Source organism: Podarcis liolepis, assembly GCF_965112155.1.
Source record: "Podarcis liolepis genome assembly, chromosome: 17".
In the NCBI taxonomy this organism is placed as follows: Eukaryota; Metazoa; Chordata; class Lepidosauria; order Squamata; family Lacertidae; genus Podarcis; species Podarcis liolepis.
The window spans coordinates 10,619,533-10,638,467 of record NC_139571.1 but is presented as its reverse complement, the minus strand read 5'-3'; the positions used below and the strand labels follow the sequence as shown (position 1 = coordinate 10,638,467).

The window sequence follows — 18,935 nt, the reverse complement described above, 5'->3', positions numbered from 1 at the left end:
GCCTTTGTATTAGAAAGAATGTTTCCAGACCAGAGGATGTGGTTTTCAGGCAGGCTTGAGCGCCAGGCTTTGAGATACGTAATTATTCCCCCCCTCAAATTTTATTTACACTTTTCAAGTTTACACATTTCACTAGTTTTATGCATTTCACTCATTTTTCTTTCTTCTTCTTTTGGGCAAATCATTGCTTTCTTTTAAGTTACATTCATAGAATCACATTATAACATCTCAGTTCTCCTACGGCTAAACATGTATTTATAAATAATAATAAAACAAAAACAAAAAATTGATTCATTCGTATTCCTTTTATACTTGACTTCCCTCCCCTTCTTACTTGGGTCCTCAGTTTTACTTATTTGAATGCCTCTCTTAGCACGTCTATGAGTTTGTTTTCCTGTTTTTCCACCGCTGGTTTTGAGTGTTAACTCGGGACAGGTTTTCAGGGCACTATGTTATTTCCATGTGGATTGCAACAGTCACGTTAGTTCACCTATGTTTTAAACTGTGGTTTAGGGGGTGAAAGTGCTTGGCTCCTCCCCTACTGTTGTGCTGCGGGAAGATAAACCATGGTTTGGATTGGTGTCATGTCTAAACTTGGACTTATGGTTTGTTTCCCCCAAACAAACCATGAGTGGTTAGCCAAGAACAAACTTTGGTTACAGCTCACTGTGGATTTTTATTATTATTATTTATTGCATATTTATTAGTGCATATTTGCAGGGACTCAAGGCAGCTGACAGATAAAAATAAGAGCTAAAAACATAGGAAATAAGCAATTGTTTTCTTAAAATTAAGCTTTGACAGAATCTATCTATATTAAAAAAAAAATCTATTAAAACCATACAAATAATAACAGTAAAACCAGGCCTTTCATTAACAGCAGTCTGTTCCCAAGAGCCCTTGTCGGCAGAGGGACAACAAGGAGAGAAACAGTCGAACCATGGAAGGAGTTCCAAAGTTGCCTGGGGCCGCCACCAAGAAGACCCTTTCTCAAAATCTCAGAACCAGGGCAGGTTCACATGTGGGAGTATGGTATTTCAGAGAGCTTGGACCTAAGCCACGCAGGGCTTCATAGGTCATAACCGACACTTTGAATTGTGCCTAGACACAGACCGGTAGCCAATGGAGCTCTTGCAACAAGGGAGTTGTCCACTTCCTATAACCATTGCCAGGCAGCAATCTGGCTTCAGCTCTTTGAGCTGGTTGAAGTTTCCGAACACTTTACAAAGGCATGTTGCAGTAATCCAAACGGGGTGTAACTTAGGCGTGTGCCATTGTGGTAGGGCAGGTACTGCAGTACTCAGGTGTAGGCCTGGAGAGTGTGGGAAAGGATGAGGAGGAAGCCTGAAGGCCGGGTGCTGCTGCTGTGTTGTCTGAGAAGCTGGAAGGCCAGGCACTTCGCGTCGAAGCCAGACTTGGCAAATCCAGAGGCTTCATACTGCTCACCAATTGGAGACGCCGGTGTTGTCCATACTGGTGCAAGGGAAAAGTAGATATAAACAGAGAATTCCTGGGTGCCAAGATCCAAGTGTGGGGCAAGTACTCTTTGGTGGGAGAAACACGTGGAGATTTAAATTCGCAAAATATGCAGCAAACAGTGGAAATATAGGCTGTTAGACCTTTAAAATATGCCCTTCAAAGTGAGTTCCAGAGATTCCCTCTTCTCCCGGCATAGGAAAAAGACTACAAGTTTGGTAAGTTAAATTTTTTGTTTGATTATAAACTCTCTAAAGCTCAGGTTCATGTGCTTCAGAAAGTTCACAGGCAATAAAACCTAGCTTAGTATAAAAGGAGAATAAGTTAAGTTAATTTAGAATATGCAGAAAATGATAGCATACATGCAAGGAACCACAGAAAGAGGCGGAAGGGAGGTTTGAAATGTTAGAACTATTGTTAAACTATTGAAATGTATATAAATGAAATCTATAAATAAAATTATGTTAAAAATTTAAGCCTGCTTAGTTGCAGAGTGGTGAAAGTTCCTGAAATATTGGTGTAGGAACTCAAGAGAGGCTTGTGAGAGCCATGTGGTCTGAGCTGCAGCAACCAACTCAAACCTCTTTACACAATGAGCTTCTCATGTTGACTGAATACAACAATAGGTAGGGGGAAGTGACCCAGCTAAGCCTGGCAGGACAGGACAGAGCTTACTCTATGGTTTTAACCTCTTCATACATGAATTAAGCATGGTGGTTATATGAGGCTGGTTGTCCCATCGTCCACCCATATTCTCTTCTGCACTTGATGAAAGCTGTGATGTCAGAGCTTCCACAGTTCTAAGAAGTTTGCTGCAGCCTATGAACATCTGCTCTGAACTTTGCTTTCTTTTAGGTGTCAGGCAAAAAACTTTTTCTTTTCACCTAGACCTTATAAAATTATTTCAGAAATCATGAATATTTTGACATCTCTCGTTGCTAATTGTGCTTTGATTTGCTGTATGTTTTGCTTAAGTTGTTTATCATTATTGAGCTTGTTTTTAATATTTATGAACCAATTGGAAATTATTGACAAAAGGTTGCATATAAATATCAGTCAACCATAGGTCACACCAAAACATAGAAACTTTTCAAATAAATAAAAGACACACGTAGAATGGGTCAATGGCACAAGGTGAGAGGGTTTAGCTCACATCCCCATGTGTCATGACCCTGATCTAATTTGGGCTCCTCCGCTTTGATCTTTTGAAAACAAAGAAGATCCAATCACAACTCTTGCTGTCACATTTAATTTGGCCCTTGCTCCAGGGTCTTACCTGTTCAGTTGTCTAAGAATCCTCTTTGCGCTGTTATGCTGGAGGCAAGCATCATTTGTCCTAGGAAACTTTTACTGGCACTGCTTCAAAATGGACTTGCAGCATCTGAATGGATGACTGGGGGCTCATCCACACTTCCCCCTCTCCTGCTGCTTTTCTCCAAGGAAAACTGCTCTTTGGAGCTCAATCGGAGCAAACAGCAATCCAGGTTTTCCCCATATTGCCATTTGTTCTGACCTGTCACTAAAGAGCTGGTTTTCCCTTGGAAAGACGGCCAAGACCTGGGCTTTCTAGGCCCAAGACAAGCAGAAGGATGGGCGAACCCTTTGATGCACAAGCAAGATGCAAAACTGAATGAGTTTGATTCAACTGAATAGCCAGTACAACAGGTCCCACTAGTGCAGTAAGGGCTTTTCTCCCCTTCTCTCCCACATCAGCTCTGCAGGATCTGAAGAACCCCCAAAATAGCATAAGGAAGGGAGAGATGGTTTGGCAACTGGCTCAAAGAACGATCACTGTAGCATGTTGTTAAATTCCACTCAATGTGTGCTCGTCACATACAAGTCTGGAGAAGAGCAATCCTGGGATCCTTGGATGAAGGATGGATATGAATTTAATAAATAATAGTAATAATAATAATAACAGCAAGGCTTGGCCCCCTTCAGCAAGTTGCCCACTCTGAACTGGGTTGCCATGTGGCTCCTCATAGGAAGAAATGCAGATGTGAAATGTGTATAACCTGCTCTTTGGTGGCAGAATGGATCGACCGGGTGAGAGCCTGGTCCAAGCAGCCCAAGTCCATTTTGCAAATGTGCACCTTCTGAGCTAGACAGACAGAGAATGGCTTCAGCCACCCACACTGTAAGAGGCAGTCTTGGTGCTGCTCAGGCAGAGGGAGGTGAGATTGTTATCTTTGATGCAGATCACATGGGGACTTGCAGAGCACAGGATGAGGAGGGGAGGAAATCAGCCAGACAGTGAAGTGGTGAAGGCAGGATGGGGTGAGGAAGCTCAGCAGGAAGCCAAGGTAACTGGGCAGATGGCTCTGTGCTGTGGTGGAAGGGGAACTGGTTATTGGGTGGGGGTTGCAGAATGAGGGGTGAGGAAGAGAAGTAACAGAATTGGGACCGGGAGATGTACTCTGCACCCCTTTGTTGCAGCAGATCTTGCCATTGATTGGGCAGATACAACTGAAAATTGAAAATAAAACTTTTTTTAAAAAATGCATTATTCAGGAGAGGCACTCTTGCACTGTAGCACAACAAAGGCAGGGCAAAAAAACAGAACATTTGTGGTGCGAAAAGCTTGCATAACTAATGATTAAATTTGAGCAGGAAGCTATGGGACATGCACTGATTGGAAAGGAAGCAGTATGTTACCCCCGAAACTTTTGCAGGTGGAAACAGTATTGAAAAGGGGATTGTGTACAACTGCCCTGATACCATCAGGAGCACAAATAAACACTGATGCACAACGAAAAGGATATCCAGAGAGCCCAGCAAAGCACAAATCCTGCACAAATATGCCCTAAAAGATTTTGCTCTGCAGGTGTTACTCAGCCAGGATTTTCCCTTCGGTGGTTTTTTGATGAACTTGTGCTAGACGAACCTGCTGCCCCAGTTCCTGTGGGTCTCATAGTCTCACCCTCTGGACACCTCTGCAGTATTAAACCCGGGCTGTGGAGCTAGCTGCCTAGAACAAAGCAGTGCCCACAGCAGGGTAGGAAATGAAAGGTTGGTCCTCACTATGGGATGCACAGCTCAGAGCAATCCCTGCTCCAAGGCTGGCACCATGCAAGGGGTTGGGCAGGATGGCTTCCCAGTGCACAAGGGATGTGGTAGGACAGGTTCTGTGGGTCAGGGCAGAGCCGGTTGCTCAAGAGGCAAGCCCCACAGTGCCCCACCCATGGCTCTTTGGAGCTAGGCCACAGTCTGCGAGGTTTGGCAAAGCACTGCGAACCTTCTCTCGACGGTTTCAGACAAGGCAGATGGGCTTCTGTTGATACTCCACTGTCCTCTCCCAGGTTCTGCAAGCCTCAAGGAGCTTAGCTTGCAAGTTACAATTAGCAACTCTGCGCAGTGCAATCTCTTTCATCACAGGAAGTGTCTGGGTATGAGAATGACAGTGTGGGATGCAGTTGGGCTTGCCATCTTATTTTCTGTTCCTGTTGTTAAAGGCACAGGAGCCTTGCTAGAAAAATGTCCGTGACTGAAACACAGCCGGTGCAGGGCAGCATCTCTCAGGACCAGAAACCTCTCAGTTGTGCTCCACGAATGGACAGGGATGGAATTTGACTGCGGTAACCCTGCTGCAACATCCACCTGCCACTAAAAAGGACTGTTCCTTGGTGGGGAAAGACTACCTTCTGGGTTTCAGGAGGAGAAAAGTGCATCTTTCAATTGCCTTGAGAAGCATAGCTGTCAACTTACAGATTTGAAAATAAGGGACCAGCAGCCTCGAAAATAAGAGATCAGCTGCCAAAATAAGGGATTTTCCGGGCACAGGTATGTTTAGCTTCTGAGCCCCTCCGAGCCAAAGGCAGAAAGCCCAGCCAGCAACCAAATGAAGCCTCATCAATAAGGGACAGCAGCGGGACATGGTGCTGGGATAAGGGACTGTCCCGCCAAATAAGGGACGCTTGACAGCTATGCTGAGAAGGCAGGTATCGCTTGTGTTTCCTTGCTGCTCAGGAGAGGGAACCGTGTGGCTTTGGTCAAACTGCCAAGACAGGAAGAGTATTAGGCCATTCAGTAAGAACCAGAAGGTGGGAAATCTGGGCTCACTTTTAGCTTGACTGTGATATCCCGAAACCTTGCATGGAATACAAGGGTCTTTTGTTTTTGATGCTTTTCTGGAACTTTTTGCATTTACGCTTTTGCTTTTCAGATGGAGGCCCCCCAGAAACAGAGGTCCGGAACAGATACGCCGTCCTTGTTGAGGTCCTACAGGTGGCAGACAGTTCTACAGAACGGGGAGAAGGAACCAGAGTTGAACCATGCAACATGGGGCAGCAGCAGCCGGAGGGACAAGTTACAGAAATGGAGGCGAGTACAAAGCCAGCCAGAGACCGAGCTTTCTGAATCTAGCCATGAGCATCCACAAGCACCAGCGGCCCCCCAAGACAGCAGAGCTGCTGCTAAGAGATCCGTCTTCCAGAGGGCTTTCTCCACTCCGGCCAAAGTGCCCAAGGCCCAGGAGAGAAGCAGTAAGATGAGTTTAAGGAAGTACTTGCGCTCTGTGTCCCACCGAAGGAACCAGGAGGGGACCCTCCGATCGGAAAGGGAGACTAAGGAAGCGAGCAAAGGTAAGACAGCTCTCCCCAAGGGCAGTTTTGTGATGGACACCAGCTAGGTTTCTGTGTTGTTTTGAACTAGAGGAGAGCAGACCATACATGCAGGACAGGCTGGGGGAAGTGGGTAGCTGCATAAAGATGGTTCAAGGCCTGACATTGCTCAGAAACACCTTCCACATCCTGTCTAGGGTTCTATCGCCTATGACTGAGATATCTTTTGAAAGCATGAAGGCAGTGACTGGTGAAATCCCAGGTGACAATGCAAGGAGCCACGAGGAATTGATGCTTCAGTGCTCTGCATGACTCTTTACCTTGCACAAACCATAGTATATGCAAAATAAAAAAGTAAAAAATAAAAGTAAAGGACCCCTGGACGCACGGAAACGCCATTTACTTTTCTGCCGCAGCGGTACCTATTTATCCTTTTTTTTCTTTCAAAGTTTCAAAAAACAATTTTACACACACACACACACACACACACACACACACACATGTTTACATTAACCCATAATCCATTTCAGTACATTTATGGGGTTCCCTGAACCCCCAGACTTCCCCACACTCCTCCCTTGGCTTCCATAATTTATCTTCCTTTTTTACTGCATCTAATTCAATTTATCTAAACTATTACACTTCAACTTTATCCTTTGTTGTTTTAAATTATAAGTGCTAAATCAATCCTGCTAACGTTTTTAAATGTTTACAGCGTTCTTTAATATATTCTATAAAGTTATGCCATTTATTATCCTCTTGGTGCCTGATCTTCCCAGTCAGGCTTGCCATTTTGGCATAGTCCATCAGCTTCATTATCCATTCTTCTTTCGATGGGGCTCTTTCTTCTTTCCATCCCTGGGCAGATAACATTCTTGCTGCTGTCGCCGCATATATAAACAGTACTTTCTTATCCTTCGGTAATTCTTCTCCTATTATACCTAATAAGAAAGCCTCAGGTTTTTTAAACAATAGTTATTTTAAACATTCCCCCCCCCCCAGTTCATTTATAAATCATTTCGCAGAAGAGAGGGGTGGTACCTATTTATCTACTTGCACTGGCGTGCTTTCAAACTGCTAGGCTAGCAGGAGCTGGGACAGAGCAACGAGAGCTCATGGGGATTCGAACTGCTGACCTTCCAATCGGCAAGCCCAAGAGGCTCAGTGGTTTAGACCACAGTGCCACCCACGCCCCTATAAAAAGCAAAATAAATGCTTTTAATGTCCGTATTTTATTCATGCACAGAATTTGGGTTGTTTCAGCCAAGCTGACACAACCCATAACTGTTCTAATTGGTATTAGAACGCAAAAAGTGAAGTCGGTATTCTAGATTAATCTGTCAAGGAAAATAAATGATGTGATACTATGTCTGGGCCGCCAGTGTCTTCCTCTGTTTCTCAAAGGGTGAGCCTCTCCACCTCTCCAGGAATTTCTCTCTTCTTGCCAAATTCTGGGAAGAATAATGGTTGGTTTTAAACCACGGTTTAGAAACTATTGTGCAATAAGTAAGCAGCTGTCTGTCTTTCATCAGGCTGCCGTGAAAAAAAGAAGAAAAGAACTGGTGTGGTGATTGGCTGGGGAGATAGTTAAAAGTTTAGGAAAGTGCAAAGTTCCTAGTCTTCTTCAAGTTACCCCTATACCACATTTCAGTTTAGGTGCAAAATTGAGTGGGATTTTCTTCCCTGTGGGGCAGAAGGGAGGAATGCTGGCTGACCTAAAGACGATGTAAAATAGATCTATTGCTGACCCAGTTAAGCTGAAACGATTGACTGCAAGCCACTTCCGTCCCATTGACACCATTCTGAAGTCAGTGAGGCTCTTGATGCCTAAAGTCATTTGAGCACATCTGAATGTGTTCTTTGATTTGATTCCAACTCTCGACCTGCAAAGGAAAATCCCTTGACACTCCCTGCCCTCTCCTGCTCCATTGCTTCTGCCAACTGCTAATAATACGGTTTGGGTGAGCTTAGGTCTTCCTTAGGTGTCTGTTTCATGCCTTAGTTTGGTTTACTTGACTGCACCATTTTAAAAAGTCTGCATTGAAACATGCAAGCTTTTTCGTTCTGCTGGTGTTGAAATGACGGCCGTAGCAGCTACTTCCTTCACTTTGGTGAAAGGCCTTTCCTACACGAGTTGGCGTTCTGCTCCATAAATCTGCACTTGTTTGTTGTGCACAGCCCACACTCCTTACCTCAAAGCAGCGCTTTTGTGGAATGTGATTGCGAAACAGCTGTGTCTGTGCGTGGTGTATTTTATATCATTTATAATAAGTGACACATCCTCTCCCTTTGCTGCCAGTGCTATCGCTCTGCCTTTTGTTCCCATTTATATTTTATTATTTAAGTTTGTTTGTTTTAAAAGCAAATAAACTATTTATTTGGTAGCGTGCTTTGGTGTGAACTCCTGCATGCGGGGGAATGCCTAGCCAGTTTTCTTTTCTTTTTAAAAAAGTTTTATTTATGCTTTTCAGGTTTATACATTTCACTAATTTTTCAAGCATTTTCACATTTCAAAACTTGACTTCCTTCCCCCTCTTTCTGTGGTTCCTTAAATTTATTTTTAATATCTTCTGCATGTCCAGTTTAACTTAATTTGCTCATTTATTCATCTTCTTTAAATGTATACTCTTATAAAACTGCAGGTTATTACAATAATCCTGCCAATGTTCTTATCTGTTTACAATTTGTAAATATTCAATAAACCATTTCTATTCTTTTATTTAAAAGTTTGTTATCTTGATTTCTTAGTTTTCTGGTGAGTTTTGCCATTTCTGCATATTCCATAAGTTTTTGTATCCATTCTTCCTTTGCTGGGACTTCTGCTTCTTTCTATTTTGGGGTGAGTACATTCTTGCCGCTGTGGTCGCATACATGAATAAGTTTCTATACATTTAAGGTAGTTCTGGCCATATAATTCCCAAAAGAAAAATGTTAAGTTGTGGGTGAACATATCAGATGACACAGCGATTCTTCCAAAGCAGCTCTTTATTTGTAAGCTGGAACAGAACTAACCGAGGAGCTCAGTCAGCCTGCTTATATAGAGCGCCAGAACAATTGTAACTGTTGCAACTTTCTAAAACTATCCAATCACAGGTCACTTTTCGATCCTTCATTTGCATACAAACTATCCAATCATTGAACGTTACGTTCGATCCTTCATTTGCATAACTATCTACAGTATCCCCCTGCTGGCCCAGGGTGAGAACATCAGTACATAACAAAAAACTTCTGTGGGTTTTTTTTTTACAAACATTATTTTTTAAAATATATATATATATTTATTATTTTCTTCCTTAAACAGTATTTTCAACATTACAATACCAAACACAAAGACTTTCTGCTCTGCCCAGCATATGACTTTCCTCCTTCCCTTCAGTAGGTTTTCCACTTTCAGATCGCGCAGTTTAAATCTTTAACCTATTGTCCACGTTGTAGGATTTATTTCAATCCTGCTTGTGTCTTCAGATTTTTGCAATTATTATTCAAATATGCAATAAATTTACTCCAGTCCCTTTGGAATTTCTAATCGTCCTGGTCTTGAATCCTGCAAGTCAGTCTGGCCATTTCTGCAAAGTCCATCATCTTCGCCTGCCACTCTGCAATGGTAGGTACCTCCTGTAACTTCCACTTTTGGGCCAATAAAGTTCTTACTGCAACTGTGGTGTACATAAATAGTCTTTGGTCTATCTTTGCAATTTCCTCTCCCATCAAACCTAGCAAAAATGCTTCCGGTTTTTGGGGGGAAGGTATATCTAAACATATTTTTAAGTTCATTATAAATCAGTTCCCAAAATATTTTTACTCTTGTCACAAGTCCACCGCATGTGATAAAAGTCACCATCTGATTCTTTACATTTCCAGCATGTTTTATCTCTCATTCTATACATTTTAGTTAATTTTACTGTTGTCAAATACCAGCTATCTTCATTACATTTTCTTTTAATGCCATACACTGTAAATTTCAAATTTTCATTCCACAATTTTATCCATGAATCAAATTCAATGTTGTGCCCAAAGTCTGGTGCCCATTTTATCATCACTTCTTTCACTTCCTCATCTTTGGTAAACCATAGTAACAACAAATTGTACATCTTAGATGAAAGTTTACTTCTGCTTTCCAACAGATCGATTTTGAAATCTTGATTTTTTTGTTTTCAAAACCAACCTTCCTCTTATCAACATTAAATATGTCACTAACTTGATGATATTGCAACCATCCTGTAAATAAACCTTCAGTTTGGTTATATGGTTTAAGTTTTAAGCCTTGCTTGGTTTCCATCAAAATCTCTTCATATGTGGCCCACCTTCCCTCCATATTTAATTTTTTGACCGTCAATACCTCAAACATTATTTTAAACATCCCAGCCAGTTTTCTCTCTGTGTATGTGTGTGTGTTTTAAAAAAGATGAGATACAGTAGCATGGTAGTGTTGGGCTCCATCTTTTTTTTAAAGTCATCATAAACCTCTTAAAAATAGGAAAATATTCCAAGAGGTATGTGAGGGGTGGTGAGAGAGAGAGGAAGGAAGAGAACTTGTAGCATCTCAAGAGCTAGCCAATTAGTGCTCTGACTTCTGCTATGAACAGGAATACCTAGGATGCATCCACACAGCGGTTTAATGTACAGTGGTACCTCGGTTTTCGAACAGCTTAGTTCACGAACAACTTGGAACCCGAACGCTGCAAACCCGGAAGTAGATGTTCCAGTTTTTGAACTTCTTTTCGGAAGCTGAACGTGCTCTGTTTTGAGTCCCCCTGTGTTTCCTGTTGCGCTGCTAAAATGAACCATGAAAAGAAAAGAAGGGAAGTCATTGATATCTTAAGGATGTAAAAATGAGTACTTTAAATTGTAAAACAGAAAAATTAATACAATGGTACCTCGGTTTACGAACTTAATCCGTTCTGGAAGTCCATTCTTAAACCAAAACCGTTCCTAAACTGAGGCACACTTTCCCTAATGAAGCCTCCTGCCGCTGGTGCCCTTCCACCATTTGGATTCCGTTATTAGACCGAGGTAAAGTTCTCAAACCAAGAGACTATTTCCGGTTTTGCTGAGTTTGTAAATCAAATCGTTCTTAAACCGGACTGATCTTATACCGAGGTAATGTGTGTGTGTCTCTCTCTCTCTCTCTGTGTTGTTTCAGCTTTAGGGATCTTCCGCTGTGAAGACGGAATTAATGCAGCTTCTCTGAAAACATTTTTGCCTGCTTTTGCCTTCCTTGTCATCCAGTGGTCCAACCATCTCCCTAGCTTATTTCCTGTTGCTCCACATTATGTTGCATTTTTGTGTTGAGCTAGGTATACAAGTCTCTTTCCATTGGGTTTTGGTTTCCTTTCCCCCGCCCTTCCTAATTGCACCCAAACCCTCTATGCAAATTTTGTTTGGGATTGTTAAACTGGCAAATAATTGCTAGCTGCCGCTCAATGGAGAGGGCGGGGTGGGCAGGGCTGCTCTTGTGGGTGGGGATGTCTTTCAAAGATTATCCTGTGGTGATTGGCATGTCAGAAGGAAGGTGGAACTGTGTGGCACAAGCTTTGCTGTTTTGCAGGCACTAACTGGCCAATGATGGAGCTCTTGGTAGTAGTGGAAACTGCAGCTCGGTGCTTTTCTGCTGCGATTGACTATGCCAACCCATCCAGCTTTCCGATCTCTATCTGCATGTAGCCGCACAAGTGCAGGCAGGATCCACCTCAGGGACAGGAGGAGCCGGCAGCCACCCCCTCGTTTCCCTCTGACCTCTCCCTGTGCTTGAGTGGGGTAGAAAAATCTCAGCCACCAGGAGGACAGCTGCGACTCATAGGAAGGGCATGAGATGCTTGACTTTCCGGTGCCCACAGCCTGGCAGCGTAATACTTGAAAAGACCCTAAATGGTGTGCCCATCAACCCCAAAACACCAGTACAGTGGTACCTCAGGTTACAGACTCCGCTACCCCAGAAATAGCACCTTGAGTTAAGAACTTTGCTTCAGGATGAGAACAGAAATTGCGTGGTGGCGACATGGTGGCAACGGGAGGCCCCATTAGCTAAAGTGGTACCTCAGGTTAAGAACAGTTTCAGGTTAAGAACGGGCCTCCAGAACGAATTAAGTTCTTAAACAGAGGTACCACTGTATTGCCATTTTTTTCGTGTGTGACTCAGCGAAGCCAAGTTACAGGCTGTGCTACTTTCCATTGTTCAAGGCAAATTTAGCAAGGTGACCCCGGTCATAATGGTTGCGCTCAGCTTCCAAATAGATTTTCTTCAGTCTGTGTTTTTAAGGGATCCCATTAAGTGGCTGATTTGCACTTCCTGGATTAATATGCACATCCAATGTCCTGCCTTGGTTCCTTAGAGCAGGGGTAGACAACCTAAGGCCCAGGAGCCGGATGTGGCCCAATCGCCTTTTCAATCCAGCCCACGGACGGTCCAGGAATCAGTGTGTTTTTAAATAATAATAATAATAATAATAATAATAATAATTTTATTTATATCCCGCCCTCCCCAGCCGAAGCTGGGCTCAGAGTGGCTAACAACAGTAGAAAATAACACAGTTTACATAAAATCACAATCAATTACCGTAATTGAAATACATTCTAAAATCAATTCATTCTAAAATCATTCAAAATCAAATTAATGGCAACCCTTGGGCTGGAGTGCTATGAGGATTACAGAAGGAGAGAGGGAGTCAGACTGTGCCTTGGCCAAAGGCCTGGTGGAACAGCTCTGTCTTGTAGGCCCTGCGGAAAGATGTCAAGTTCCGCAGGGCCTTAGTCTCTTGTGACAGAGCGTTCCACCAGATTGGGGCCATGGCCGAAAAAGCCCTGGCTCTGGTTGAGGCCAGCCTAACCTCCCTGTGGCCCGGGATCTCCAAGATGTTTTTATTTGAAGACCGTAAGGTCCTCCCTGGGACATACCAGGAGAGGTAGTCCCGTAGGTACGAATGTGTGCTTTTATTTAAAATGCGTCTTTGGGTTATTTGTGGGGCATAGGAATTCGTTCACCCCCCCCAATGTAGTCCAATCCACCACATGGTCTGAGGGACGGTGAACCGGCCCACAGCTGAAAAAGGTTGCTGACCACTGCCCTAGAGGAACTCACAGAGCAAGGCAGCAAAGCAGCAAAGCAGGCCAGGTATTGCAGCACTACGGAGAGCTCCAAGTGTGCTCCAAAGGTCTAGGGGTGAACTGAGGACTTTTGAGCCTTTGTCCAGCTGTTCACTGCTGGGCTCTGAGGCCATGGCAGAACATCAGTTATCCTTCAGTTTTCACACATCTCTGAATCTTAAGATACACTTCTCTTGCCTAAACAAAAACAAACACTGTTCATAAATGCATATTGTATGTTAGAATGCATATAAAATGCCCCCTATGTATATAATTAAATTTTCTTTTTTACAATTTAAAGTACTCATAATTACATCCTTAAGATATCAATGACTTCCCTTCTTTGCTTTCCATGGTTCATTTTACATATCATAAATCCCTGCATATTCTACAGAAACTATACCATTCAGTATGCCATTACTGCATCCATCAAAACATATTTACACTGTTGTATTTATGTTAATGCTGCCAGCATTTTCAGCTGTACACAGTTATATATATATGCTAAATCTAAAGTTGCCTGATTTATTCAATGGTGTTTATCTAGTCTTTTATATATTGTATGTGTTTGGATTATCAATGTATGATTTTATGGTTTTACTGTTTTAACTTATGCCAATAAAGGCTAGTTACAAGTTACAAGTCACAAGAGCATAGCATATAATGGAAAGACACGTTGATGGTAGTTACTTACTTGGGAGGAAAATATATTTTGCTCTCACGTCTTTATTAGCAAGTATGAGCCCGGGTAAAACCAAATGCCTCCTTGTTCTTCTTCTTGCAGGTGATGATTCTACTGTCCAGTTGACCCAACTGACTTCGGCTGTGCCAACAGATGCAACCATCTGGGATGTGGCCAATGTGTCCCTGGTGGATCGACAGCTAATGGTCTTGGGCAGAGATGAGGAGGTGGGGCCATCTCTGACATTCAAAACTGTAGGAGGGAGAAGGAGGGTGTATGTGTCTGTCTGAGCACACCCAGCACATGGTCGCATGTCAAGGAAGTGTATGCTTCTCAGGCCATGAACTGCTGGCCGAGTGTTGACTGAAGCCACTGCTGCTCAGAGATCTGAGCCCAACTTTGCTGGTTATGGATGGCATCAGTACAGTGGTACCTCGGGTTAAGTACTTAATTCGTTCCAGAGGTCTGTTCTTAACCTGAAACTGTTCTTAACCTGAGGTACCACTTTAGCTAATGGGGCCTCCTGCTGCCGCCTCACCGCCGGAGCATGATTTCTGTTCTCATCCTGAAGCAAAGTTCCTAACCTGAGGTAATATTTCTGGGTTAGCGGAGTCTGTAACCTGAAGCATATGTAACCTGAAGCGTATGTAACCTGAGGTACCACTGTACCTTAAAGGTTCCTGCCAAATTTTCTACACTGCCAGTAAGGATTCATAGAGTAATGGTCCTCCATGGATCACAGATACAGGTCTCTCAACTCCAGGAAAGTAGAAGGGAAAATGGGCCTTCTATCTAGCCCCAATGCAGCTCTCACTCTGGGGGTGGAAGAGTGAAAGCTAGGATGTCAGCGCCTGGGAAGCAGAGCAGAAATGGGAACTCTGTGTTAAGTTTGTTCTACAGGATCCCATGAGAGAAATCATCATGGGCCCATTTTCCTTTCTGCTTTCCAGAAGTTGAGAAATTTTCTACACTGGCTAAAAAGCCGCCTTCTTAACACGCTGCTTTGGACCACGAGGGAAGTTGCCTCGTTTGTTTATTTATTTATTTATCTATTATTATATTTCATCATATTATTTATATACTGCCTTTCATCAAAAGATCTCACAAGATAAAAATACAAGGGGAAAGCACAAATAAATAGTTAAAACAAAAACAATAGCACATACACCCCTCCCTCAGACACTAAAAATATATAATGAAGGCGCCAGGTGAACCTGCCTGGGGAGAGCATCCCACAAATGGGGGGCCATTGCAGAAAAGGCCCTGTTCTGTGTTGCCACCCTCTGGACCTCTTGTGGAGGAGGCATGCAAATAAGGGCTTCCGTGGTTGAATACAGAGTCTGGGATGGTTTCTACGGGGAGAGGCGGTCCTTGAGGTCTTGCGGTCCTGAGCTCCACCTTTTTCCCCTGACAAGGAGGCTTACAGCTAAAATAGAAACAGCTAAAAATGTTGAGGGTGGGGGGAAGCAATCATGTAAAACAATCAAAAAATTATTTTTATTTTTTCTATTAAAACATACAGATCATGCCAATAAAAGCATCAGAGCACCAGCCCTTTCCTTAAAAAAACATTTACTGTATTTTTTGCTCTATAAGACTCACTTTTTCCCTCCTAAAAAGTAAGGGGAAATGTGTGTGCGTCTTATGGAGCGAATGCAGGCTGCGCAGCTATCCCAGAAGCCAGAACAGCAAGAGGGATTGCTGCTTTCACTGCACAGCGAAATCTCTTGCTGTTCTGGCTTCTGAGATTCAGAATATTTTTTTTCTTGTTTTCCTCTTCCCAAAACTAGGTGCGTCTTGTGGTCTGGTGCGTCTTATAGATGCGAAAAATACAGTAGTTCTTGTTGTTGAAACAAGAAAGTCTTCACCTGCTGTAGTGTAGAAGAATGGGGAAGAGGGAAATCATTATCACTATCATCTATTTTGTCCGTGGTGTTTGGTTTGTCGTTTTAGGGTCTGCTCCAGAATGGGAAACGAGCCAGTTCTGCTTCAGAGTCAAGTTCACTATACCTGCCAGGTACCCAGAGGGACAATGGTGAGTACTGAGAGACTGCCATATGCGCACACACACAGAGAGAGTGTCTGTTGAAAAGGAGAGCAGGGCGTTGGAAGGATCCAGTCCTTGCCAGCCTCCGAGATCATGCCCAGGGTGTTTGTATTTTTGACATCAAAGCCCAACAACCCAAATCATGCGAGCCACGGAGTCAGAGCCCTACAAACCACTGGGCAGCTAGTTTTCAGTAGCCACCAACCTGCTCCGTAAATTGGGCCAGTGAGATCCTTTAGATGAGGTAACAGAGATGGTGGAGCCCGAACAATGTCCCCTGGCACAAGATCAGGAGAGCCATTGTATCATGTGTCAAAATGTTTCCTTGAGAGCTCCAGAGTAGAAAGTACCGTATTTTTCGCTCTATAGGACGCACCGGACCATAGGAGGGGGAGAACGGGGGGGGGGGGATTCTCCCCCTCTCTGCTCAGCGCCCCTTCAGCGAAGCATCAGGAGAAACGGAGCCCCTTCCATTTCTCCTCCCACTTCGCACTGCGCAGAGAGGGAAAACTGTGCAGCGTCTCTCCAGCGAAGCGAAGCCTGGAGAGCAAGAGGGATCGGTGTGCACTGACTCCTCTTGCTCTCCAGGCTTCAGGCAGCTATCTGCAAGACTCCGGAGCGCAGCGGGAACTCCTGCTGCGCTCCGAAGGCTTGCGGATAGCCGCCTGAAGCCCCCGGAGCACAGTGGGAGTTCGCGCTGCGTTCCGGGGGCTTCAGGTGGCTTCACGTTGCTATCGCTGAAGCCAAGGAGCCTGTATTCACTCCATAGGACGCACATACATTTCCCCTTCATTTTTGGAGGGGGAGAAGTGCGTCCTATAGAGCGAAAAATACGGTATTTGTGACCATTCATTTCGCAGGCCCACCTCACCCGTGAGGCAAGGTGAGGCGGGTCCACGGGAGCAGCAGGTCCTGATGTCAATCTTTATTCCCCCCGTATTCCTGATATAGATCTTCCCTCACTCCTGCTTCCCTGGTGGGGAGGGGGGACACCATTTTGGGATCTGCCTCTGGCGCCAGCATGCATTGGGTGGGTCAGAATTGGGCTGGCAAAGAGCCTCAGTCCAGGATACAGAGGGAGCAGCGAATGGTGAGCTGGGTACTGGGTACCGCTTGCTCCCATCTTCCAGGAACTGCCTCTTCTGGCCAACATGACAGCCAACCAGTCCACTTTGCTTGGTCCACTTTGCTCCCGACAGAAATGCTCATCGAGGGAAGAAGCTTCTTAGACTCACAGACTCCCGAAAAAAAACCCTGCCAAGAGACTTCCTCCGGCTCGCAGCTCAGCAATGTGAAGGTAGAGAAGATGTTCAGTATATTACAGGTTCAGGGAGCCCAGACTGGTGCTTACTGGGAGCGGAGGAAAGAGGGGGGCCTTAGGAGGGAGGCATGACTCCTCAAGGGAGACTACGAAGAGCTATTTCATTTATCTATTATTAGTTTTTTTAGCATATCATTTTCAACAATTATTAAACATACTTTTATATCTTATACAATTTTTTTTACTTCCATCAATCACATCCGAAAATTTTCAAATCTTTTTCACTTAATTTACATTTCTTACTTTCACTATTACATTTAAATATCATAACTAATGTCTCTCTTCTTTCTCTTCTTTGCAATATTTCATATATTCCTCCTTACAAAACTTCTTGTAGTCCTACTAGCATAATTTGTTGATTACAGTTGCTCTTCAAATAGTTCCAATTTTCTGTAAATCTCTGGTTTAAAGGTAAAGGGACCCCTGACCATTAGGTCCAGTCGTGACTGACTCTGGGGTTGCGGTGCTCATCTCGCTTTATTGGCCAAGGGAGCCACTTCCGGGTCATGTGGCCAGCATGACTAAGCTGCTTCTGGCGAACCAGAGCAGCTCATGGAAACGCCGTTTACCTTCCTGCTGGAGTGGTACCTATTTATCTGCTTGCACTTTGACGTGCTTTCGAACTGCTAGGTTGGCAGGAGCAGGGACCGAGCAATGGGAGCTCACCCCATTGCGGGGATTCGAACCGCCAACCTTCTGATAGGCAAGTCCTAGACTCTGTGGTTTAACCCACAGTGCCACCCGCATCCCTAAATCTCTGGTTTACGAAGAACTATTTCAAAACAGCACTGGGCTGAGCGGGCTCATGATGGTCTGGCTTGCCATAAGGTAGCACCATTATCTGACCTGGGGCGCTTGTCAGATGAGACCTGTGTTCGTCCAGATGTTGTCGGGCTCCAACTCTTGTCAGCCCCAACCTCCATGGCCAATAGTTGGGAGTAGTGGGCGTTGCAGTCCAGTCGCATCTAGAGCAAACCAAGTTCCACATTCCTGTTATGGGGCAAGTCACACAGATAAACACTCTTCTGCACTCAGAATTCCTTCGTTTCTTCATTTATTTATTGCATTTATTACATCTCACACCATCTCTAGGGGCTGCTATGGAAACGCATCAAGGACCGGAAAGGACGGCTCCAGGCCAAGGCTGACTCCTCTACTGGACTTGTTGCTAATGGTAACAGGTAGGCCCTGAAGCCAGTTTGGAACAGAAGCGTCCATTGTTTTCTGTCTTTTATGCCTCTTTATGGATGCAATGGGACACAGGTGGCGCTGTGGGTTAAACTACAGAACCTAGGACTTGCCGATCAGAAGGTCGGCGGTTCGAATCCCCACGACGGGGTGAGCTCCCGTTGCTTGGTCCTTGCTCCTGCCAACCTAGCAGTTTGAAAGCACGTCAAAGTGCAAGTAGATAAATAAGTACCACTCCGGCGGGAAGGTAAACGGCATTTCCGTGCACTGCTCTGGTTCGCCAGAAGCGGCTTAGTCATGCTGGCCACGTGACCCGGAAGCTGTATGCCGGCTCCCTCGGCCAATAAAGCGAGATGAGCACCGCAACCCCAGAGTTGGTCACGACTGGACCTAATGGTCAGGGGTCCCCTTTACCTTTACCTTTTATGGATGCAATGGGCCCCATTTCTTTCCGCCTGTGTTTATATTTCCTGAGAACTAGAACGAAACCAAGGTTAGATCAGGGAGTTTATCTAATAACTTGGCTTGGCTGCATTAAATGCTGGCACCATGTCTTCTTCAGAGGGGGTAGGATGCTAT

The 18,935-nt window shown here is 44.3% G+C and overlaps 1 protein-coding gene across 4 annotated transcripts in view; it reads left to right on the top strand.

Moving 5' to 3' along the window:
- Positions 1 to 906: 906 nt before the first annotated feature.
- RASAL3 (RAS protein activator like 3) overlaps positions 907 to 18,935 on the top strand; it is a 38,923-nt gene continuing 20,894 nt past the window's right edge. Inside the window, exons 1-7 of one of the 4 annotated variants that reach the window (XM_083482921.1) lie at positions 3,544 to 3,779; positions 4,929 to 5,256; positions 5,639 to 6,056; positions 13,903 to 14,027; positions 15,754 to 15,835; positions 17,047 to 17,144; positions 18,261 to 18,349. In XM_083482921.1, coding sequence (XP_083339047.1) covers positions 5,639 to 6,056; positions 13,903 to 14,027; positions 15,754 to 15,835; positions 17,047 to 17,144; positions 18,261 to 18,349 — 812 coding nt within the window. In that variant the 5' untranslated portion in view covers positions 3,544 to 3,779; positions 4,929 to 5,256. The other 3 variants (XM_083482920.1, XM_083482919.1, XM_083482922.1) reach the window with 3 other exon arrangements.